This window comes from Trichosurus vulpecula, chromosome 9, assembly GCF_011100635.1.
Source record: "Trichosurus vulpecula isolate mTriVul1 chromosome 9, mTriVul1.pri, whole genome shotgun sequence".
NCBI classification, from domain to species: Eukaryota; Metazoa; Chordata; class Mammalia; order Diprotodontia; family Phalangeridae; genus Trichosurus; species Trichosurus vulpecula.
Window position 1 is genome coordinate 60,609,934 of NC_050581.1, and position 26,093 is coordinate 60,636,026.

The following is a 26,093-nucleotide window of genomic DNA, read 5'->3' on the forward strand; positions in this document are numbered from 1 at the left end:
AGGAGTATAAAGGAACAATCATCCTCTTCTTTTGATGGAAATGTATGTCTGTTATTCTTACTATTTATTAAAGATATTAAGGTATTGTGAAACTGTTTCCTCAGCCATAAAATAAAGGCATTGGATTAGAGATTCAAACCTTAAAGCATTATAAATGCTAGCTATTATTATTGCCATCATCATTATCAAATGATCCCCAGGAATCTTTATAGCGCTTATATTCTATGATTCTGGAACATCATCCCTTTGGTAGGGTGAAGGGAAAGAAGAAAATAGGGTCATCAGAGAACTTGGTGATGTGAGAAATTTCAGGTGAGCTAGCATGAGTTCTCTTCCAACAAGAATTCTCCCATACATAGGTCAAAATGATGGGGGTGCTTGGGTGCTTATGCCTGGACCCTAATTCTAACATTTCTCCTTAACCTCTGCTTGGATGCCTGTGCCTGGACCCCAATTCCAAAACCACATCCAGTTCTAAGATCACATCTCTCCCTAGCCTCAAAATACTGTCTCAGGCAGTCCCTGTCCAGTTCAAGTGCAGCATGCCTTAGCAAGACACTTATCTCTCCTCCTGATACTGTGGCCAGCTGCACCTATAGAATTTATTAGTTTGGACTCCCTGTGTATGTGCTAATTGGTTGTCCACTAGGCCATAACGATATTTACTACTTACTGACCTTACTGATATGTATCCTAGACATAGTCAAATGTATATTCCCTTATATTCATCTTGTCTAACAAGACGTTGATGGAAGCAACCTGGATATTTCCAGTCAGCCCTGACCATTAGTTGACTCAGTGATAGTTCATGGTCAAAACCACACCTCCATGTCACCCCTCCGCCCCTTGGGCTATTTCCCAGTGAACTCTGGGTAAGATACCTGGGCAGTAGATACAGAAAGTACATGTTCCTTTAAGAACTGACCACCCCTTAACCACTCCCTAATCCCACCCCAAAACACCAAATTGACATGTTTCACCCCAAAATCTCATATATAAACTTTTCTTGCATCCCTGTAAGGTTGCAGGTTCCCTAAGAACTCTTGCCCACTGTAAAGTGTAATAAATCTTTGCCACCTTGACTTAAAGAAATGCTTGAGATCGTGAATTCATTCCAGACGGCCCCGACTCTCTCCAGTACTTGGGTTCTTAAGGGGCACTCCCCCTTAACAACCCCATCTGGGAACTCCAGTCTTAAGGTTCCTGGAACTTGTCTCCCTTAACCCTCAACAAAAGGAATAACTTCATTCACTGAACTCAGAAATAACTGTCTCCTCCAAAAATGACTTAGAGATGAAGTTACCCCTCAGACAGAAAATAGGAATCTTAAGGAAATCCAAAGAGGTAAAACTCAAATAGGCAGAGATGCATTCTTTTTAGGCATTAAAAGAAGCTGATCGTGCAACAGATTGGTTCCATATTGAAATAAGTATCATGATGGCCCTTATGTAGCCTCTAATAAGGGTAGACCTAGGAGATGTTCTAGAAAAAGAGTTCTTAACATTTTTTGTGTTGTGGACCCTTCTCAGAATGTTTTTAAATGTTTAAAACATATAGGATTACAAGGGAAGACAAAGATGATGAAAATGAAGATGTAATTTTTTCCCACCTACTTTCATAGACACCTCCCCCCAATCTATCAATGAAAGGATAGATGGACCTCTGGATGTCCATGGACCCCAGGTTAAGAACCCCTAGACTAGAACAAAAGATGAAGAAGGTGAGATTTATGAAAATGCATGGTTTTAAGATAATTATGGCTTTAGTGCTGGGTGGGACCAGAGATGTCTGATCCAATTCCCTCATGTTTACAAATTCAGAAACTAAGCCTCAGAAAGCTTAGGTCACTTGCCTAAGGTCATACAAGTAAATGGAAGGACATGTTTGAACCCAGATCCTCTGACTCCCAACTTCAGATTTCTTTCTATTGAACCACAGCTGTTCTCCCCCCAAGCCTCATTCTTTTTTTCCCCTCTTATCTTTCTATCTTTTCAAATTTTGTTTTCACCCTCCATGTCAAGGCTACTTTCTATGTTCCAGGCCACCAACCAAGTAAGAAGATTTATGTACTGGGTACATAAATAAGGATTTTGCAACCTACTTTTTTTAAAATGTGGCTGCTCCATTACACAGAAGTGTGAAAGATTATGGTCTGACCAGCAGCCTTCTTAGTGTTAGTTCCATTTATGGTCAGCCTGTTAATCAATCAACTATCCTTGGAATGATGACTAAGCACAGCCTAGGAAGCAAGTTCTTCACTGTGCCTGTGCTTCTGGAATAATCCAACATTTTTGTTTATCCTGGATCCTGCATCTGACAAATGCATATTCTGTCTCCTATCATCCTTTTCTAACTGCTTACATCAATTTTATAATTCTTTAGACTGTGTTTCATTGTGTCCTTGGGTGAGTACATTGATCATGCTTTCTAAGAGGCAAATTACAAGCAGCTTATTTAACTAAACTAAATGTTTATCAAAACACTTCAGCAAAGAGACATCAAACAATTCAATTTAACAAACATTTGTTAAGCATCTATTGTGTGCAGGACACAAAAATAGATATGCTGTCAAGATGCTTCTAATCTAACAAGAAAGGCATGTAGCCTAATAACTATGATAATAAGAGAGACTGTGATAAATGCAAAGTAATTGTACAAAATGCTATGAGAAATTTAAAGAGAAATTGAGCACTTTCCCTGAGGGTCAGGAAAAGCTTCCTGGAGTAAGAAGCATCTTAGTTATGCCTTGAAAAAAGGGAGGGACTAAAGAGATAAAGATTGTGGAGAGGTGGAGAAATGCGTTCTAGACATGGAAGACAAGTATGTAAGAAAAGACACAAAGAGGGCAGGAAGAGTGTGGAAGAGAAATAGTCCAGTTTGTCCAACCATAAAATATATGAAGAAGAGCAATAGGCTAGAAAATTATTTGGACCCAAATTGTGTAAATCTTAAATGCCTGGACCTGGAGACTACATTTTTTGGTGCTACTCAAATATATGTAGTATTGATGAGGTAGAAAAAAGTTCTTGAGGCAGGTGGAGCAAGCAGGATGGGAGATAAGAGATAAGGCCAGGGTGTGACCAGCCAGAAAAGTGATCAAAGAAGACCATGACCTTCGCCCCTTTTCCAAAAGATTTCTCCTGCCTAGTGGTGGAGTGGGGAAATGATGCAGATACAAACAGTGCCCTAAGGGTTAAGAGTTGATTTTCCAGTACTTTGTGAAGCTCCTAGTTTATGTGAAGGCCCCTAAAGTCCTTTCCCCCTTATCTTGAACTTGTACTAAAAGAATTGCTTTTGTCTCCCTTATCCTGTGTTCCCTAGATCTTTTAATTTTTAGACTGTATCCTCTTGCCCTGTCCTTAAATCCTTAAACCATAAAGAATTCCCTTTGTCTCTCTCATCCTATGTCATCCTGACCTGTCTTTAATCTTTAACCTCCATAAAAACATCATCATTCTGAAACCTCTTTATAAGCATAACTCCCCCAAATATCAGTTTCACTTAGCTTTCTTGCTCAGGAGGCCCATGATGCTTTTTCATGTAAAATAAAAAGCTCTCGTTGGCTAAAAGAGGTCTAAGTGAATTATTTCATACCTGAACCAACTTTCCCAACTCTAAACCTCATTCATAAAACAGACTTTAGTATGACAAGAGAGACAAATAAACAAAAGGCATTAATGGATCAAAATGAAAGAACAACAAATAGAAGAAAAATGAACTCTTTTCATCATCAAAGAGAGAGCCCATCACATTTGCACTCTAACATCATTCCCAAGATGTGCTTATAAAGATGTAGAATTTGCACTAATGAGAACAAAGACAAGAAAAGCAGCTGCCTTAAAATTCCTGAAGTAAAAGTCTCACTATGTCACAGACTCTTCCTCCTCATTCAGTCAACTTTGGTGACTCCCTATTGCCTTCAAATGATAAAGTCCTTTGATGTAGAAAGCCCTCCATAACCTGGATCCTTCCTATGTTTCTGGTCTTCTTATACCTTATATCCCTGCCCCTTATATTTTTCAATCCAATAACACTGGCCTACTTGCTGTTTCTCAAACAAGACACTCCAACTCCTACCTCCAGGCATTTTCATTGGCTGTCCCCCAAAACCTATAACTCCCTTCCCCCTCACCTCTGCCTCCTGGTTCCCCTGGTTTCCTTCACATTTCAGTTAAAGTACTACCTTCTGCAAAAAGCCTTTCTCAGTCCTCCTTAATCTTACTGTCTTCCCTCTGAAATTACCTCTAATTTGTTCTGTCTATATCTTGTTTGTACATAGTTGTTCGCATGTTGTCTCCCACATTAGACTGTAAGATCCTTGAGATCAGGGACTGTCTTTTTCCTTTCTTGGTATCCGTGGTGCCTAGCACAGGGCCTGGTATATGTTGCTGTTCAGACATTTTCAATCACGTTGGACTCTGTGTGACCCTTTTTGGGGTTTTCTTGGAAAAGATACTGGAAGCAGTTTACCATTCCTTCTCCAGCTCATTTTACAGATGAAAAACTGGGGCAAACACAGTTAAATGATTTACACAGGGTCACACAGCTAGTCAAGGTTTGGTGCCAGATTTGAACTCAGGAAGATGAGTTTTGCTGACTCCAGACCCAGCACTCTATCTGCTGTACCACCTAGCTACCCTGGCACATAATTGGCAGTGAATAAATGCCAGCTAACTGACTGAATTGTCCTTAAGAGGAAATCCACCATTAGTATCAACCCTTCTAGCTCCTGTTCTGATCAACAAAGTCACTTGATAGTTAGGTGATGCATTGGACAGAGCACTTGGCTTGGAGTCAAGAAGACATGAGCTCAAATTCAGCTTTAGGTCACTGTGTGACCCTGGGCAAGTCACTTAACCTCTCAGGTTCAGGTTCCTCATCTGTGAAATGAGGATAATAATGGCACCTACCTCACAGAGTTGTTGTGAAGATCAAATGAAATAATAATTTTCTCTGATCATGATCTCGTCTTTTCATCTCTCTCCCTACCTCATTGCTCCTCAACCTATCCTTTGTCCTTGCTGTGCCCTTCAGTTCTCCTTGTTATCCTAGTCTATTCTCCCTGCTATAGCCCTGGTTTTTTCCCTTCATCATCTTGGTCCCCAATGTTAATCAGTTCAGCAGTTCATTGTCCTGGACCCACTTTACTCTTTGCCCTTATCCTACTGCCAGTCATATCCCGCCAACTACCTTCTCCTATTCTGGAGCTGCTAATGATGGTTGAGGGGGTCACACAACAATGCTGACTGGATCCAATTCCAATCCATGTTAACTAACATCAGCTGGACACTCCCCATTAAAAGACAACATTTTCATTTTTTTATGTACTATCATGCTCCCCACAGTCTGTTCCAAATCTTTTCTTAAGCCCCAAACACCATCTTCCCATCCCTCCAAGCCAATGAGTTAGCCCAATAAAACTAAGGATATCGAGGCTATCCACCATGGGCTCCCTCATCTCCCCTATATGACTTCTAAATTTTCATCTAGCCTCTCCTTCTTTGCTCTATTCTAGCCTCTGAGGAAAAAGTAGTCTTTTTCTATATTAAGGGCTCACCTTACGCCCATAATTCCATTCCTTCTGGTAGCTAGTCTTGCCCCTTCGGTTATTCTTCCATCTCTACTGGGTGTCCTTCCCAACTTACCTATAAACATGCTGAGGTTTCCCCCCAACCCACCCATCCTTAAAAAATAACAACCTTCACTTTAACCTGACATTTCCTCAAGATATTATCTCATAGGGTACTCTAGATGGTGCAGTGGATAGAGTGCTGGGCCTGGAGTCAGGAAGATTCATCTTCCTGAGTTCAAACCTAGCCTCAAACGCTTATTAGCTGTGTAACCCTGTTTGTCTCAGTTCCTCATCTGTAAAATGAGCTGGAGAAGGAAATAGCAAACCACTCCAATATCTCTGCCAAGAAAACCCCAAAATGGAATCACAGAGAGTCAGACATGACTGAAATGACTGAATAACATCATCTCATATCCTACCTACTTTCTTTGTCAAGCCCCTAATCTATAATCAATATATAGTCTATAGTCTATACTTGCTGCCATCACTTTCTCACCACACACTTACTTCTCAACCCCTTACCTTCCTTCTTGTACTTACTTGTCCGTTATATGTAGTATCCTCCCCACTACCAACAGAATATAGGCTTCCTGAAGACAGGGGGTGTTTTTGGTTTTTAAGTGTATACCCATAACACCTAGCACAGTGCCTTACACATAGTAAGCACCTAATAAATAACTGTTGAATCAAATTAAATTTGCAAATTGCATGATAATACATCAAAAAGATCAACAAAAAATTGAGATAATAAATTTCTCTTGTAAGGATGTAAAGGTATCCTTAGGTAACAGCATAAAAAACCATCTTCATTCTCATATGCTACTAATAAAAATCATATAAAAAGAGAAACATTACTTACAATAATAAAAATTTATCCATTTATGTATCAACTTCTCATGACATACATGAGACATTTACAAAAATATAATTTAAAAAAGATATGACAAAAGTAAGAGAATAACTGAAAAATAGAGGCTCTTAGACATGGCTAAGAAAATGCGATATAGCAAAAATATCAGTAATTCCCAAAACAATTTATATATATGATATGCCAACAATCCAAATATCAAGGGGTTGAAGTATATGGCTGTATAAACTATAGCAAGATTTATGTGAGGGGAAAAAACAGGCAAAGATATCAAGGTGGAATTATGAGGCTCTTACCCTGTGAGATTGTAAAACATACCATAAAGTGGTAATTCTCACAATGACTTGGTCCTGGGCAGGCAAGAAAGTGAGAAAATAAATCAATGGAAAATAATAAAGATTGCTGAGAAAGAATCAAGCATATACAAAAAAATTATATTTGATCAACTCATAGATATTAAACATTGAGGAAAAGAACTATCATTCAATAAAATAAACTGGATAATATTATGGCAAGTAAAGAGTCACTATATATATATATATATATACATATTTCAAAATAAATCCCATTGAGTTCAATGAATTAAACATAAGGAAAATCCATTAAAAAGTTAAAAGAAATAGAAACAATATTCATCTCAAATGTGAAAAATGGAATTTTTAATTTATGGAACAAATGGAAGAAATTGTCAGGGACAAAATATCATAGGGTCATAGATTTAGAGTTAGAAGAGACTTCAAAGTGTACCTGGTCTAAATCTCTTTTTTTAGAAATGAGGAACTGAAGGCCAAATAGGTTAAATGGCTGCCCAAGATCATATATGTAGTAAGTGTTAAGAGCTGGCATTTAAATATAGGTCATCTGACTCCAGAGACAGCAATCTTCCCACTACACCATGCTGTCTTCCTCTGTCCAAAATACGTGGATTTGATCATATTAAAATTTTTAATATCCATAAAATGAATAACATGGCCAAAATAAGATAAAGCACATTGAGAAAAATTATGGAAAACATATCTGATATAAGTGTATAAGAGTAGGGACCAATCTTCAGTGAGTAATCAAAACATATGAATAGGCATTTTACTTCACTAATTCAATGGGCTAGATCTCAACTAAGGTGAGTTCTTCCTTCAGTGATCCATATAGATCATAACCCAGCCCTGCCCTCTCATCCTGTGTGATTCTTGTCTAGATTCCCCTCATAAATCTTACATGAGGATCCAAAGGAAGAAACTTTAGACATCAATCTAGTCCACTCCTCTGATTTTGTAGATGAGGAACTGAGGCACAGAGAGATTAAGTGATCTGATCATAGTCTCACGGGTAGTGACTGAGAGAGCTAGATTTTGAACAAAAATCCTCTGAAGCCAAATCCATCTCCCAGACATTTCCAAATCATACTGCTTAAACTCCAGCTATTCTCATGATCCTCCTCCACCAGAACCTGGACTTTGGAATCTGGTGGGTGACCTTTTGCCTTAACTTGCCAGGAACCAAGGCATCTTGTCACTCCTCGCCCATTTCTGACCATGCCAAATACAGAGGGCAGAAGGGGAAGTAATGCAAAATGAGGCTTGAAAGACACGTTAGAGTCATATTGTTTAGGCCTTTAAAAGCAAAATAGAGTAGTTACTTGATCCTAGAGGTAATCCATAGAGGTAATAGGGAGCCACTGGAGTTTGTTGAGGAAAGGAGAGAAAAGGTCAGATTTTCAATTGAGGAAAATCACTCTGGCAGCAATGCAGAGGATATTTTAGAGTAGGAAGAAACTTTAGGCAGGAAGACCAATTAGGAGGCCATTGCAATAACTGAGGTCCTTTAGTGTCTAACATATTTTATCTTACACATTTAAAAACATTCTTCTAAGAAAGAGTCCATAGGTTTCACCAGATTGCCAAAGGGGTCCATGATGGAAAGAAGATTAAGACCCCCTGTTCACAAACTATCCTTTTAATATAGTCTAGAAATTTTCCAGGAATTGAAGTCAAGCTCACTGACCTATGATTTATAAATTCCACTCTCTATATCTATTTTTGAAAAGTATAAAAATAAAAACATTAAAATCAGCATGATAATACTTATGCTACCTATCTCCTAAAGTCACAGATCAAATAAGATAATCTGTTACCAATTGTCTGCTAGATATTTCCAACTGTATATCCCAAGGGCTCCTCAAACTCAACATATTCTCTCAAAATCTGTCCCTTCTCTTACTTTTAACAGTTAAAATAATATGAAACACTTAAAGGTTTACAAAGGACTTTATGTACTTCATCTGTTCCTCACAACAACTCTGTGAGGTGAGAGCAACAGTACAAATTATTATAATTTTATACATTTACTGAGGCTTGAACTTGGAGCTTTCTGAATCCAAGTCAAGCATCCTATACATTAAACCATGCTGCCTCTTATCATGGGCATATCCCCAGCACCAACCATGCTTGACTTTCCTCCATCTATTACTAACACTTCCTCTACTTTCCTATGGCTACCATTCTGATTCAGTCCCTCATAATCTCTCACTTGGATTATTATGATGTCCTCCTAACTGGTTATCTGGTCATCAGGGTCTCTCCCCTCCAACCAAACTATCTTTCACATTGATATCCATGTAATCTTTGTAATCTCTCCCATTTACTGCTCTGAATAAAAAAAATCATTGATTTTCTATCACCTTCCAAATAAATAATTTCTTATCCTGGGCTTCAAAACCCCTCCACAGTCTGACTCCAAGTCACCTTTTTAAAAAGCCTTACTATTTTGTAAGCACTCTAATTCTAGTATTCTATGTTCCAGCAAATCTGGATTACTCACCAGAATAAAACACACACGCACCAGAAGAAACACACACATGCACAGAGAACTGTCCACACTTCTCATGCCATTCACATTCCTAAAAGGCACTTTCCCCTTCCCCCATATTTCTGCCTTTTGAAATTTGTCCCTTCCTTCATGGTTCAACCAAGATACACACCCCTCCAAGAAATTTCCCTATCCCTTTCTCTCAAGATGAAAGTAATCTCTCAATTTTCTCATGGTGTTGTAAACTGAATAAATGCACAGTGTTTTGTGATTATTAAAGGCTATACAAATAGTATCTTCCCTATACTTGGTGTCTTATTACTAAACCAGTTCCAAAATAGTGTCCCACGTCCTATGGTGATTGAGGTTTGGTAGATGCGTGTGTGTGTGTGTGTGTTTTTAAATAGCCTTCAGTATGGTACCATCTCAAATGCTTTTTAAAACTCTGAAGTATGCCCACAGCCTTACCCTTGTCCATGTGCTTCTTTACCCTCTCATGACCTCTAAGTATTAGGATTAGTTGGATGGGGTTATTCCATATGGAAACTCATCTCATATCCTTCCTTCTTCCTTGCCACTCTTCCCACAACAAAATAATAACTGCAAAGTGAAAGCTAATCTAACCAGACTACCACTAACCCCAACCCCTGAGAAAGCAGACATTTAATATTAAATAAAATAGTAATTCAAGACATAACAATAACTTTACTACCATTTCATCATCTGATCCCCAACTCCTTGAGTCTGCATGCTACTTATCTTTGGTTGGATAATCAGCTATACATGGTTATCAGTGAATAGTCCCTGAGCACACAGCAGGCTATTTGTTCCTTTAAAAAAATCAAAGGTGATTAAAATATAAATGGAGTTTTGATTTCTTCCAACATCTCAAAGAGCTTTGTGTCTGGATGCAGTACTACTTAGGGAAGCTGAATACTTCAGAAAAAAAATGAAGAGAAAATGATTACCCAATTAGGTATTGTCCTCCAATTTCTCAGATTTCTGTGATGACACTTGAAACAGTTCTAAGCATATGCCATAAGAGAGAACTGGATAATAAATATGATTCATTAAGTTGTAAGCATTTTGGTCAGAGAAAGAACTCACTAAAGAGTGATAGAGGGGATCAATCAATCAATAAGCATTTATTTAGCACCTACTACGAGCCTGACACTGTGCTAGGCAGTTGGGTGGCGCAGTGGATATAGCTCCAGGTCAAGAGTCAGGAAGACCCGAGTTCAAATCTAGCCTCAGACACTTACTAGCTGTGTGTCCTTGGGCAAGTCACTTAACCCATTTGCCTCAGTTTTCTCAACTGTAAAATGGCAATAGTAAAGGCATCTACTTTCTGGGGTTGTTGTGGGGATCAAATGAGATGTTTGTATAGTATTTAGCACAGTGTCTGGCACATAGTAGGCACTATGTAAATGCTAGCTATCACAATGATCATTATGATGATGCCTGGGGATACAAAGACAAAAACAAGTGAGTCCCTGCCCTCAAAGACTTTACAATCTATCTGTATGACATGTACATATATACATGTCATGTCCCTGAAGCATACACTGACATTCCCTCCAGCCTGAGCAATTGTAAGTGGAGGGAGAGCCTATCTCTAGCCATTTGTGACTGAGGAGCTGGTACTGTGCATTGATGAAAAGTCCTCTAGTTGGATGCAGAGCTAGAAGAGCAGATGGCTTAGGAGGTAGTGAACCAGACTGAGTTCACATACAAAAAGAGCATCCTACAGATCTCTTTCTTTTTTCCTTCCTTTTGAGGAATGAGGCAAGAACTGCTGTGTGCTGCTGATGGGGAGGGGGGCGGGAAGGGGTTACTTCATTATGTCCCAGTCAGCCACTCTGTGTCCATGAACACAAAGTGTTTCTGTTTCTCTTGTGTTTATTCTATCCTGAGCTTAGGAGAAGGAGTAACCAGAGACAGAGCCGTCCAAGTGGTGACTTCTATGTTTGGAGATCGTGAGGTTCCATCAGAACCAGAGGTCCTACTGGTAAACAGATATAGTAGTAGGAGCCACAGTTTGGATGCTACCTCACAACAGAAGCACCTGTGGATGCAGGTGGAAAGATAGTCACTCAAGGATGACAGCAATTTAGTGATTATGACCCCTGGTGACAGAGAGAAGTATTAGTCAAATATTCTAGAAAGGCACTGATCCTTGGAGCCCATTAGAGAGTTATACCTAAGTGAAACCTCATAAGGACTCCACAAAGAGAGAAAAGGAATTCTAGGGACAGGAATCAGGAGGTACCACTTGATCACAAGTGGCCACTACATATGAACCTCACTACCACAGTAGTTTAATTAAGTCTTTTCTCTTCAGGGCTCTTATATGTGCAGTGTAGGGAGAGGAAAGGAATGTTTTTGTAATTACTTGTCTTTCTCTAACTTCTCAATAAATCCCTTTTCTAAAAAAAAAAGCTAATAGAATTCTACAGTTGATTGATAATGAAGAGCATACTGGGTAGGGGATAAAGAGCCACATTTACTAGAAATGTCAGCTATTCTCTGAGGCCTCAACCTGTCAGTACAATGCATATCTACATGCAAAATAGATAAAAGATAATTTTAAAGAGATAGCACTATCAACCGGGGAGAATATGGAAAGATTTCACGTAAGAGGTGTTATTTAAGCTGAAGGATACTAGGTATTCTAAGAAAAAAGGAAGAAGGGGAAAGTGGGGGTAGCTACAAGAAAGGAACAGAGACAAGAGAAGTTTGGTCACAAAAGACAAAATAAATGATTTTAATTATGTAAAATTAACCATGACTGAACAAATAAAATCAATTAAGGCATAATAAGAGAAACTGAGTGTCAAATGGAGAAAATGTTTACATCAAATATCTCTGACAAAAATCTGACATGCAAGACATACAAGGATTTGATACCACTGTAATTGCCCAATAGATAAGTGGTCAATAAATATGAACAGTATTTTTTTTACAAAAAATGCAAACCATTAACGAACCTATAAAAATAGGCCCCAAATCAATAATAAGATAATTGCAGTTTTAAACAATTAATATCTCACTTCACATGTATCAAATTGGCAAAGATGAGAAAGATAGAATAACCAGTTGTAGCTAGAATGGCCTTTGTTTTCTTTGAATGACTCAGCTTACCTCATTGAGCCTCTGGACACTGTGGCTTGTTCTTCCGGGGCAGGAAGCCCAAAGAGCATTCCAGGAAGCAGACAACTTCCTGTGTGATGAGTCATGGGGCTGGCTGAGGGGAGGTGTTAACGGCTACGCTAGGGGGAGGGGCCAAGTCAAGAACCAATCGGCCCTGGTCGTTCAGGCGGTGCTTGATGATGTCAAAAACTCTATAAGAGGGGAGAGGACAGCTTGAAGATCCTCTTTTCCTTTTCCGGTTGGAGCCAGAGACAGTTACAGCGACAGTTACAGCGACAGTTACAGCGACAGTTACAGATACAGCCACAGCTGAAGCAGGAGCTGCCAGTAGCAGAGCTGACCTACGGGAGAAAGCTGAACAAAGACTTCAGGCCAGTGGGTAATCTTATTACCATAGAGGGGGAAACATGATTTTGCTTTACGCAATCATGCTTCTCTGTAGCCTCCTGGTTACTCTTTCAAGGCGTACTTATTGGGCCTGGAAGCTTTTGATCAATATATCAAAATGGGGTTGCTGGTTCATGGGTTGGTTACTGTGGAGCCTAAATAAATGTTTTGATTCTTCTGCCTTCTACTTTGAGAGTTTCTTATATCCGGCGGTTCCGAACGTTTCAGACATGTTTATGATCCTCTTTGAGATTATAAACTCTGCCCTCCTAATACATTTGGCGACGAGGATGGGATCGCTAGGTATAAGATCTCTATTTAGAAGCAGAACAATTCCAGAGGAAGAGATGAATATCCCAGGATGGGAGGATCCATTTTATTCCTCCCTAGCAAAAGAATTGGCTAAAAAAGCTGGACCCTGTGAAAACTGGGAACCAAGGCTACGGAGAGGAGATCCTAGGGATTTGGAAAAGTGTTTACGAGAAGTTGGGATTCAGTCAGGGGCATCACTATCTAGGCAAAGCTGGATAGTGTTATCAGCCTACCGGCTAGTATACGAAAGATTGAGATTAAGTGAAAGACATGGGGGCACTCCTACCCCACAGGAAGAAGGGGAATCTCAGATAGCAGGAGACCAAACTGACTCAAATGAGAACTTTTCTATTAATGTGGCTAAGAGCAACAGGAGACCAAAAAAGCCCAGAGTGCATTTCAACCCAGCCCAGAAAGAGCCTGACTGCCTGCTTCGTCCTAGCCATGGTGGCAGAGGAAGTGAGTGGGGAGAGAATGAGACAATGTTAGGGGCTGAGGCACAAAACACTACTGGGGTTCAGGATGTGCCTCACACAGAGCATAGGAGATGGTTAAATGATCAGACAAGGGCTCGACCCATACAAAGGAGGAAGACAGAAACCCGAGGTGAAGATTCAGTTACAAGGGAAATTCAGGAAGATTTCTCACCGCAAGAGGTCACAGATATTTTGAGTAGATTCAGCCAAAGAATAGGAGAACCATTGATATCTTGGATGGTAAGACTCAGTGATCAAGGGGCCAGTGGAATATCAGTAGATAGGACAGACTGCATGAGATTCATAGGTATCAGCCATGATCCTCTAGTTCAACAAGCTTTTAGGGAACATCATCAGCAAGGAGATGGTGATAGCAGGACTACTCTGTTGGCATTAGCCGCTGTGGGATGCAATAAGAGATATGCTACTGATTCTATGTGGCCCACTGAGCACAGACCCTGGTATTCACTTAGAGATTGTATCATGAGACTAAAGGAGGAGGTAATGAAGACTGCCATTATGATAGGAACTGCAGACAAATATTACAATGATCCAATGGAACTGCCTCATAGGAATTTAATAATTAGGACAGCTCCCCCTGCTTATAAACAACTAATTTTGAATTTATTACTTGGAGAAGTAGGGAGCCGTCTTACAACAGTGATAAATAAGATTTTACAGTTACATGACTTAGGTGACTGGGGAAGGGATAGATCTCCTCAAGAGAGAAGGGTGAATAACCAGCAAACTTGGCGCCAAAGGAGAGTAACAAGGAAAGAAATGTTTACTGCTTTATTGAGAGCAGGGGTAGGTTTTGAAATGATAGATGGAATTCCAACCAATGAATTATATAGAATGTACAGAGATAAAGGCCTTGATAACAGGAGAGATAGGGAAATAAGAACTGCTCCTGCAAATACTACAGATGTTGAACCTTCAAACCCAAGTGAATCATATGAAAGGGAATACTAGGGAACAGGCCGAGCCCCAGTCCAAATTAAGGAAATACACAGGCTGGATTGTAGACCTCACATTAACTTGACCATATATTGGAAAAATGGGTCAAGTACGGTAACTGAGGCATTAATAGATACTGGGGCCGAGGCCACCCTTATTTATGGAAATCCAGACAAGTTCAGCCATGGAACTCCTATTACCATTACAGGACTAGGAGGGACTGAAATATCAGCCAGGCAAGTTAAATTAATGATGAAAATTGGACAGTTGCCCAAGAAAGAATATAGTGTGGTTATTGTGCCTATTCCCGAATACATCATTGGAATAGACATTTTGAAGGGTATGACCTTAAATTTACCTGAAGGGAAATACCAATTTGCTGTGAGGAAAATAGGCATTAATGCAGTCTTAGTGGGGAAAATCAAGATGGATCCAATCACTTTGCCCGAACCTTCTGAAGTAATTACTTTGAGGCAATATCGTGTGCCAGGTGGGCAAGATGAAATTGCCAACACTATAAGAGAATGTGTTGAGGCAGGAGTGTTAGTCCCTACAACTACTCAATGGAACAACCCTGTCTGGCCAGTCCGAAAGTCAGATGGGACATGGAGGATGACAGTAGATTATAGACAGCTGAACAAAGTGACTCCTCCCTTGTATGCTGCTGTTCCAGACACGGTTACTTTAATAGAGAGAATACAAAAACATGAAGGGACTTGGTATGCAGTTATTGATTTGGCCAATGCCTTCTTTACGATCCCAATAGACCCCAAGCAATGGAACCAGTTTGCTTTTACTTGGCAAGGCCGACAGTATACATTTACACGCCTGCCACAAGGATATATTCATAGCCCAACTATTTGCCACAGGATTGTAGCTGAACATTTGGATGAATTAAAGTTACCTGGTGTACAGCTTACACATTACATAGATGACATCATGATACAGGGAAAGAATATAAAGGAGGTGGAGGAGAGTTTAGTATTATTAATTGACCATATGAAAAGCAAAGGATGGGAAATCAACCCCGCAAAGGTTCAAGGGCCAGCTCAAACTGTAAAATTCTTGGGGATACAGTGGAATAGAGGACTGCGAGAAATTCTCCCACAAGCTCAACAAAAAATCCAGGATTTTCCCACCCCTACCAATAAGAAAGAGGCCCAAAAGTTCATAGGGCTGTTTGGTTATTGGAGACACCACATCCCACATTTGGGACAGATTTTAAAACCCTTGTATAAAGTCACCAGAAAGAAATATGAATTTGACTGGGGACTTGAACAAAGTAGAGCTTTTGAGGAAGCAAAGGCTGCTATTCAATTAGCTCTAGACTTATGGCCTATGCAAAATGGGCCAGTGGAGTTACAAGTGACTGTACAAGATGACTATGCAAATTGGAGTCTGTGGCAAAAACAACAAAGCCGAAGTGTACCTTTAGGCTTTTGGTCAAGGAAACTGCCCTCATCTGGAGTGCAATATACACCTTTTGAGAAGCAGCTGTTAGCTGCATATTGGGCTTTAGTAGAAACTGAGCAACTAACTCTGGGTCATGAAGTGGTATTAAGGCCTGGAATTCCAATTATGACTTGGGTAATGAGTACCCCAGCTTCTCACAGAATTGGACATGCACAAGAGGCAAGCATAATCAAATGGAAGTGGTATATTCAGAATAGGTCCAGAGCAGGCAAAAATGGAGTTTCTGCTCTACATGAATCTGTGGCGAACATTGATACTGAGAGCAATGAAAAGCCCCTTGAATCTAAGCAACAGATGGTACCATCCTTAGTGAAATGGAATAATGGATATGACGGACTAAATGAAGAACAGAAGAAACATGCTTGGTTTACTGATGGGACAGCAAAATATTTAGGACAGAAGAGACATTGGAAAGCAGTAGCCTATAACCCCTGTACAAGGAGAACTCTGGAAAGTTCTGGGATAGGTGGAAGTAGCCAATATGCTGAACTGATGGCAGTGCATCAGGCCATCAGAGCAGAGAAAGGAGGACAATGTCATATATTTACTGACTCGTGGGCGGTAGCTAATGGATTAGCTACGTGGATGCCTATATGGAGGAATCAGAATTGGGAGATTCATGGCAAACAAGTTTGGGGTAAAGAGTTATGGGAAAATATATGGGACATGTCTTTGGTTACAGATTTGTCAGTTTTTCATGTTGATGCTCATGCAACCCTGACCACACCAGAACGTGAGTACAATGCACATGCGGATCAACTAGCAAAGATTGCTACTGAATGTATTGTCCCTACTCCGACTCCAACTGATGACCCAGCCTTAGCAAGATGGGTCCACCAGACTGCTGGCCATTTAGGGGTCCAGGCCACCCATCGATGGGCACAGGATCGAGGTATCAGTATTTCTCATGCGTTGTTAAAACAAATAACAGAGGAGTGTTGTATATGCCAATTAGAAAAAGAACGAACTCTTCCTAGGATAGTTACTGGAGAAATAGCAAGGGGAAAAGTTCCAGCCCAAATTTGGCAGATAGATTATATTGGCCCACTACCCCAGGATAAAGGATGTAAATATGTATGTACGTGTGTTGACACCTATTCAGGTGTACTAGTGGCTTGTCCTTATAAAGACGCAACTCAGAAAAACACCTGTAAAACTCTAGATATTGTAAGTTTATATTATGGAACCCCAATGCAGATTCAAAGTGACAATGGGTCACATTTCAAGGGCAAAGAAGTGAAAAGATATTGTGTGTTGAATAATATAGAATGGATATATCATATTCCATATTACCCACAAGCATCTGGGCTAATTGAAAGAATGAATGGATTGTTGAAAGAACAGCTGAGAAAATTAAGCTCAAATAATTCATATCGACATTGGAAGGATAATTTGTCTATTGCCTTACGTAATTTGAATAATAGGCCCTTAGGGGGGAGTACACCTCTAGCCAGAATGATGACCCCAAATCTGCAGATCAGAGAACAGCAAACATGTGAGATCCAAAACATTGAATTTTGGACTGTGAGGGAAGATGTCCCACTACCAAGTCCAGGAACACCTGGTTCAGCAGGATATGATTTACATTGTATAGAGAATTTTAGGTTAAATAGGAAAGAGATAAGAAAAACCCCTACTGGAGTATGTATGAGAATCCCCAAGAATCATCTTGGACGGATATTACCTAAACCAGGATTAGCGGCTCAAGGAATACATGTATTGGCTGGAGTGATAGATTCTAATTATCAAAAAGAAATTGTTGTGACACTCCAGAATATGGGTAAAAAACCTGTACAATTTTGTAGAAATGATAGGATGGTTCAAGTCATTATTATCCCCTGTGAAAAAATACCCTTTGTGAAAACTGACCCTCCTCCCAAAATAACTACTAGAGGGGCAAAAGGGTCTTGCTCCATTGATAGAATAAAGTCAGGAGCTAAGGTATGGGTAAAACGGAAGCCAGATGATATTCCAAAGGCTGCAGAAGTTATAGCCCATGGGAAGGACAACACTGTAACAGTTGTCTATTCAGGGGAAAATAATTACCAAATCGTACCCCTGAACCATATATTTTACCGTGAATAGGTTATAATAATAGATTCACAGACTCCACAGGTATGGCTGATGCCGGTAAATGCCATAAGCCACTCAGAGGAAAGGTAACTTTGTGTGATTAACGGATGAAAACTTGTACATTTGGGGAAAGGATGGGAGGACAATCTTAGTCTCTATCTAGGGTGGGATCCTCTTGGCTTCCTCATTATGTTCCTTTTGAAAAGAAACATTTCCCACCTGAGTTTGGCTCTGATGTTGGATCTTTGCATAACTGAAATCTCAACCAAACTTGAGATGATTTTATTTGAAGAATTATAGTCCATACTTGTCTATTCTTTCTGTCCTTTGTTTTGGTTAACCTTGTTGCTAGTTTTGTTTCCTTCAGGCTTAAGCACCCTGCACTTTCCGGTGACTGCCTAAGCATGTAGCATTCTTGGAATTCCTGCCAGCTTGTTAAAGAAATGACCTCTGGAATGGGACTTTTTGGGGGCAGGGCCATCTCTACATCCAATTTCAGCATGAAGAAGCTATGGAAAATGAGACCTTCACCCCTCACCCCAAGATTTTGAGCCCCAATCGTTCAAGGGGGGTGGAAATAATGATAGTGTTCTGTTTACTTATTTTGTGTTATCCTTGCTGTGTTGTTTTATTGTTATGATATTATTGATCCTATGTAATGGATACAAGGATTTAGGGGTGGACATTTGAATTATTAATAATTATTTTGGGGATGATTGATTGAAGAGATTATCTTGCTGGGACCTAGGGGTGGATCACATTTGAATCGTAAACCAATATTTAGGAATGTCACCAAATGATATGTTTTGCTTTATAATGAATGATATGTTTTAGTTTCCTTTGTAATTGGATCACAATGTATGTTCTAGGATACATGGCTGATTAGATTATGTATCCTATAACAAGGGGTGGAGTGTAGCCAGAATGGCCTTTGTTTTCTTTGAATGACTCAGCTTACCTCATTGAGCCTCTGGACACTGTGGCTTGTTCTTCCGGGGCAGGAAGCCCAAAGAGCATTCCAGGAAGCAGACAACTTCCTGTGTGATGAGTCATGGGGCTGGCTGAGGGGAGGTGTTAACGGCTACGCTAGGGGGAGGGGCCAAGTCAAGAACCAATCAGCCCTGGTCGTTCAGGCGGTGCTTGATGATGTCAAAAACTCTATAAGAGGGGAGAGGACAGCTTGAAGATCCTCTTTTCCTTTTCCGGTTGGAGCCAGAGACAGTTACAGCGACAGTTACAGCGACAGTTACAGCGACAGTTACAGCTACAGTTACAGATACAGCCACAGCTGAAGCAGGAGCTGCCAGTAGCAGAGCTGACCTACGGGAGAAAGCTGAACAAAGACTTCAGGCCAGTGGGTAATCTTATTACCATAGAGGGGGAAACATGATTTTGCTTTACGCAATCATGCTTCTCTGTAGCCTCCTGGTTACTCTTTCAAGGCGTACTTATTGGGCCTGGAAGCTTTTGATCAATATATCAAAATGGGGTTGCTGGTTCATGGGTTGGTTACTGTGGAGCCTAAATAAATGTTTTGATTCTTCTGCCTTCTACTTTGAGAGTTTCTTATATCCGGCGGTTCCGAACGTTTCAGACATGTTTATGATCCTCTTTGAGATTATAAACTCTGCCCTCCTAATACATGTATCAAATTGGCAAAGATGAGAAAGATAGAATAACCAGTAGTGGAGGAACTGTTGGCAGACAGACATATTAATACACTATTGGTGGAACTGTAAATTGGTCCAACTGTTCTGGAGAACTATTTGGAATTATAGGAGAAGAGGAAGGAAGGAAGGAAGGAAGGAAGGAAGGAAGGAAGGAAGGAAGGAAGGAAGGAAGGAAGGAAGGAAGGAAGGAAGGAAGGGAGGGAGGGAGGGAGGGAGGAAGGAAGGAAGGAGGAAGGTAGAGGAAGGAAGAGGAAGGAAGGAAGAGGAAGAAAGGAAGGAAAGAAGGAAGGAGAAGGAAGGAAGGAAGGAAGGAAGGAAGGAAGGAAGGAAGGAAGGAAGGTAGAGGAAGGAAGAGGAAGGAAGGAAGGAAAGAAGGAAGGAAAGGAGGGAGGGAGGGAGGGAGGGAGGAAGGAAGGAAGAGGAAGAAAGGAAAGAAGGAAGGAAGGAAGGAAGGGAGGGAGGGAGGGAGGGAGGAAGATCCATCAACTGACTGAACAAATCGTGGAAGAGAAATGTAATGAAATAATATTGTGCATAAGGAATAATGAATGAAGAATTCAGAGGAATATGGGAAGACTTGTATGAGCTAATATAGAGAGCAAACAAAGAACTAGGAGGGCAAATATGCAGAATGACTACAATAAGGTGAATTTAAAACATCAGAAAAACTTTATCTGAACTCACATTAATTGCAACAACCAATCTTAGTCCCAGAGAACAAATGATGAAAAGATACTTCTCTCACTGAAGAGGTATGAGGGACTGGCAAGTACAGAATGTTACATGTGCTGTTGGACCTGTAATCATTTTGTTGGCCAAGTTTACTTAAATCTTTTTCCTTGTTACAAAAGAGAAGGCAGGAGTATACAGAGAAATGGATGGTGCCAAAAACAAAAAAGGATCAATAAAGTTTTAAAAATAAGAGTCAATAAACTCTAAGCATTGAGATAACTTAACAATAAGAACCCGGTAAACAAATACACAGCACACCACCACTTGGCTAACTCAACCTTCAAAATCGAGTTCTACTGTAGAATAAAAATAGAGAATATAAAATTTGCCTTACCTGGTGAACCCTGGAATTTGGCTCTTTTAACTGCAAAAGAAGAAGGGACAGAGTGAGTATCTTTGTCAAAATATGTGACATTACATCATATAATATGTAACTATAGGGAACTCAAGGTTAAAACAGGAGTGTTGGGTTTGCCACTCCATAAGTCTTCATAGACTCACACAAGGGGAAAAAACAGGGGCATCAAAGGGTAGAGGAGAACAGGCCCTTATGGAAAGAACTGCCATTGAACTGACATAGAAAGGGGTTCCTCCTAACATTGCAGAAAGACTGTTGCCAGAACAGTCAGAAACAGTAGAAGGTCAAGGGTAGGGATACGACCATAATATTGAGAAAATAGTGACACCACTAATCATAGGTTGGCTTATTTGTTGGGAAGAATAGCTAAGGAAGGGATCTGGAAATGTTATGATAGCTATCTGGAATCAGATTCTACTAACATCGACAGAAGTCTAAAAAATCTACCAAAATAAAAATAACAACATTAACCAATAATAACTGGCACAGCACATCTATGTAGTTTGCAAAGCATTTTGCAAATAGTATTTAATAATTCTAATTTACATGATCACTCCACAAATAACACAAGTATGAGTGAATTAGTCCAAACAATAAATTAATAGGAGTCACAGGGCTACCACTTAAGTGTTGATTTTCCTAAAGCACAGATCCAAATATGACATTTCCCTACTCAATAAACTTCAATTGTTCTCCATTGCCTTAACCATCAAATATAAACTTCTTTACTTGCTTTTTAAAAGCCCTTCAGATCTTGGCTTCAACCTACCTTTCCAATTTTGTTCTATATTACTTGCCTTTTCACACTCTGTGGTATATTCATACTGGCATTCAGATATAACCAAATTCTCATTGTATCTGCAGGAAGTGGAAATGGAAACTCCCAGTATAGTTTCTTTTGAGTGAAGTAGAAATATATAATGTGAATTCCCCATGGAAGCCAGGAAGGGCAAAAGCAAGAGGTCTTAACCATTGTTATCCCCTTTCCTTCCTTTTTTCTCCAGTATTACAACTTTTAGTGTCTGGTTTTATGTTTGGAAAACATATATTAGAAGACTGAGAGTATCAATACATTATCTAGTCCAGGCAATAAATGTACTTTTTCTGACTTTTCCCATCTTGCACACAGGTCCAAATGGTTGGACTGCCTCCCCCTTTCCTAACTACCAAATAAGTTCTTTTCACTCAAATACATTGTAGATTTATTTTATTTTTTAACTTGATATTGAAATTGATGTGACTTTTTTAACCTATAACATTCTAAACACTTAAAGTTAGATTATTTGGGGGGAGAAGTATTTCAATATTTCTACTTTGAAGACTGGTAATTTGATCATTAAATGATGGAGGCACTCCTCTTCACTAAATACCTGTGGTACCTCTCTATGCCTGAGTGTGCCAAAGTTATTTTCCTGGAAAATTCACTACAGCAGCCAAACCAGGTAAGCATCTTTAGCTTGTGTTTTAGACATATAATATAATCCACAACCAGGCCCATGAATGAAGCTCTTCTAACTTGGTAGGGCCATAGAGTCATAGACTAAGTGGGAGAGGTAACTTCAAAGGTCATCATGTCCAGTCCTTTCATTTTACAGATGAAGAAACTGAGGCTCAGAGAGGATAAATGACTTACTCAAGGTCAGATAGCAAATAAGTATCTGAAGTGGGATTTGAATTGTAGTGTTCCTGACTCCAGGTTCATCACTTTCTCCTCACTGCCATTCTAACCTGCAAGAGCTTATGCTTCAATAGCATAGCCTTTGAAAACCTAACGTCATTTTCTTGTCATGATGAAGCATCTAAGGAGGATTTTAAGAGATGCTGAGGAAAATACTCTTCTCCAAGTTACATCAGATTATTAGTCTACCTTCCCAGCCTTGACTCACACTTCTCCCTTCCTATATAATCAAAATAGATGAATTTCATCCTGTCCTTCCCCATCTCCAGACTATTTTTCTACCATGACATCTCACTTACTTCATTAGGATGGGTTACTCACCTAGTAAGATACCCTGTACCCAGCCAGGAGAAAGCCCAGTTGAGACAGGAGGGTGAGTTTGGGGAATCTTGAAAAAAAAACCATCTCTATTAATCAAATGTTGAACTGAAGAGAGGAATAAGCCCATGAAGCCCAACTAAACAACCTTCCCAGGAGAAGGAAAGGGCAGTGGGGCTCTGCAGTATAAGAGGCATGACTTGACTTAATCATATATGTTCCCTAGGTATCTGTCTCTCTACTATTGTACTAGATCTAGGGGTCCACTCTTCCTACTGATATGTGTACTCCAGATTTATGAGGGTAATGTTTTGTAGTCACTACGTCATCTCAGTAAATACCTTTGCTTTGAGTTAATTGTGTTAACTGGCTCACTACTGAAAGAAAACATACTGGTAGGGGCTAGTGAGTTATATAGTTTTAGGATTACAGATCCATGAAGTACCGTGAACTTGGGCTAATCATGCCTCCCAACTAAATCTGCAAGTGCAAATTGGGGTTAGCCCAGATTGGGTGAAATAATGATATGGACACATGATATAATATCAGTTCCTTAGGGACACCAACTATTTTTTTTTGTACACCCAGCACTTAGTGTTAGCAAATGCTTAGTTGATTGATAACATTGCTTAATAAATGTTTGTTAAATTCATTTACATTACTTCCTCCCATCTGTACAGTAATCACTACATAAAATCATCAAATCCTGGATCACCCCTAATATCCTTTATTCCAGAATCTACCATTTGCTAGCTATAAGCCAAGGACAAACCACAACATCTTTGAGTCTGAGTTTTTTCATCTGTAGAAGAGAGATGATATTTATTCTATCTACTCACAGGACTGTTACAAAGGAAGCACTTTGTAAACCTTAAAGCACTATACAGATGTGAATCATTATTTATCACTATCATTATTATCAATCCTTCCTGACCCCAAAGAGTTTCCAGAAGGTAGAGAATCCAACAAATTTATGCTATTCAATTTCAACTGGATAACCAGTGCTCAGCGATTTTATTCATCTCATGTTTCCCTCCTTAGCTACATGCCACTGTGTTACGTATCAGCATGTTAGCAGGAACAATGCAGACACACATACAATTGTCCAAAACCATTCTAAGCTAGCCCCCCTCCACCACTCCACCACCCCCCCACAGGCTCTTATAATCATTGCTAAAGACAACTGCCCAAAGGAACAAAAGTCACTAACAGAAATGCTCTTTGGATACTTAAATGGATTTGTGATCTGATTAGGATAGATATTCCCTCCTCCTGTGCACATAGAAATCCCTCCTTTCTTCCTCATTTTAATAATGTTTTTTCTATGAACAGGAGCCAGAAAGGGAAAGAAGTAGAGAAGGAAAAGAGGCAAGGAAGAGAAAACACCACTCACTCTACCACACCTCCTCAGTTAGTGTACTTCCCCTATATATACTGTTTCATGCCTTCTTTTTCCCCCAAGCCTCTAATCGCATTCCTCCCCACTGTGGAACAGATGCCCAAGAGATTACACTCTAAATAAACCTAACATGATTTAAAGGACTGGTAATTCACCAACACGGAATAAACAATATCTCTCTTAGTAGTGGCCACAATTACATAAGTTAAATCTCAAAAAAAAGTAACTTGGAATAATCTTGAGGTCTTCATGCCCCTTTCTTACCAAAACTGCAACTGCTTCCACAATCCCATTCCTTGCCCCAACCACATATGTATTTACAATTTAGAAGGAATTTTAGAAATCTAATCCTGCCCCCTCATTTTACAAATGAGCAAACCAAAGGCTAGAGAGGTAAGGTGATGTGACTTGCCCAAGGTCACAGAAATATTAAGTGGCAGAGCCAGCCCTTGAATCCAAACTTGCTTACACTAGGACTTTCCACAGAACTACACAGACTGCATGACCTGTAGAGAAAAATAGAGAAACAGAAACACCTGTGCATTTTACTAATCCAAACACTTGTGAACATTTGATTAATGTTTCAAGTTACCAACTAGCTTCACTCAGCCAAGTTCAGAAAGCCCATAACTCCAATATCTAAAGAGAAAGCATCACATGCCAGGCAGAGGAAAAATGTTATGAAATAAAGGGTTGGGGGTAAACCCCTAGAAATTAACTGAAAATCAGTAGAATTACACAGCTATGAAAGTAGAAATTGAGAAGAGCCCTTTCTACAAGGCAAATTGGCGAAACATGATCAAAGGGAGTTTTATATTAAGCTATATAAAGATAGTAGCCCATCAAAGAGCTTAGATTAGGACCCTATGCATCTATGTAAAAGGGGAGAATTTGGCAAGCTTCAAATGGCTTTCAGCCAACTAATAAATATATTCAGCATTAGAGAAGATCAAAGCAGACTTCTGAAAACAAAGCCATGTGAGGATCCAAGCGACTATAATTTTTCCCAATAAATAAATCCAGTCTTCTGTAAAGCCCTCCTCATCCCCCACCCCACCCCAACATCAGCTTGAAGGGATGCCTCCCTTCCTCTAAACTACTTTAGCAATAACTTTCTACATAGTGTAATTCAAATGCCAATTAATCACACACTGTCTGTGACATCTCTTCTATTGTTGACAGATCTTTTTCATTGCTCATGTTATTTTCCTTCCAGTTTTATATTAGATTATCTGTCTTCCCTTCTCCAAAATATTTAGAACCTCAGAAATTTTGTCCCTTCCGCTGAAAAAAAAGATTGCTTTGCAGACACTGAAGATAAGTTTTGCTTGCAGGATTATAGACTTCCAATACTTGTTGAATGAGTACCAGTCACCTCATATTTATATAAATGGATGAATGAGAGAGCTGGGAAAGGAAAGAATAGCAAATATTTCTCAGTAGATATTCAAGCAGAATGTACCTCAAACCAGATCATGAAGGCCTTAGCAGCCAGGCATATTTGAACATTATAGAGGATGTAATGGAGAACCATGGAAGTTTTGTTTGTTTTAAATAAGAGAGTAACATGATATAATTGTTATTTTAGCAAAGATAAATTGGATAAGGGAGAGAAAAGAGGGACAGTAGGAGTCGATTTAAAAGATCATTACAACAAACCAAGCATTAGGCAATGATGGCCTAGAATAGGGTGATAGTAAAAATGAAAAAGAAGAATTGAATTGTGACATTATAGATAAAAGCATTCACTGCTTTTGAAGGAAGAAATTTTGATTTGGCAATGATATGATATATGGAATATAAAGGGGAATGCATCAAAGGTACTTCTGAGGTTATAAACATCAGGAACAGCGGTGCTGATAAAA

The 26,093-nt window shown here is 39.6% G+C and overlaps 1 protein-coding gene across 5 annotated transcripts in view; it reads right to left on the bottom strand.

Annotated features, from left to right (window-relative positions):
* Positions 1-26,093, bottom strand: part of UNC13B (unc-13 homolog B) — a 331,346-nt gene that overhangs the window by 249,353 nt on the left and 55,900 nt on the right. For all 5 annotated transcript variants that reach the window (XM_036737948.1, XM_036737946.1, XM_036737947.1 and 2 more), the window contains exon 2: positions 20,810-20,839. In XM_036737948.1, the coding sequence (XP_036593843.1) occupies positions 20,810-20,839 (30 nt within the window). The remainder of the gene's footprint in view (positions 1-20,809; positions 20,840-26,093) is intronic.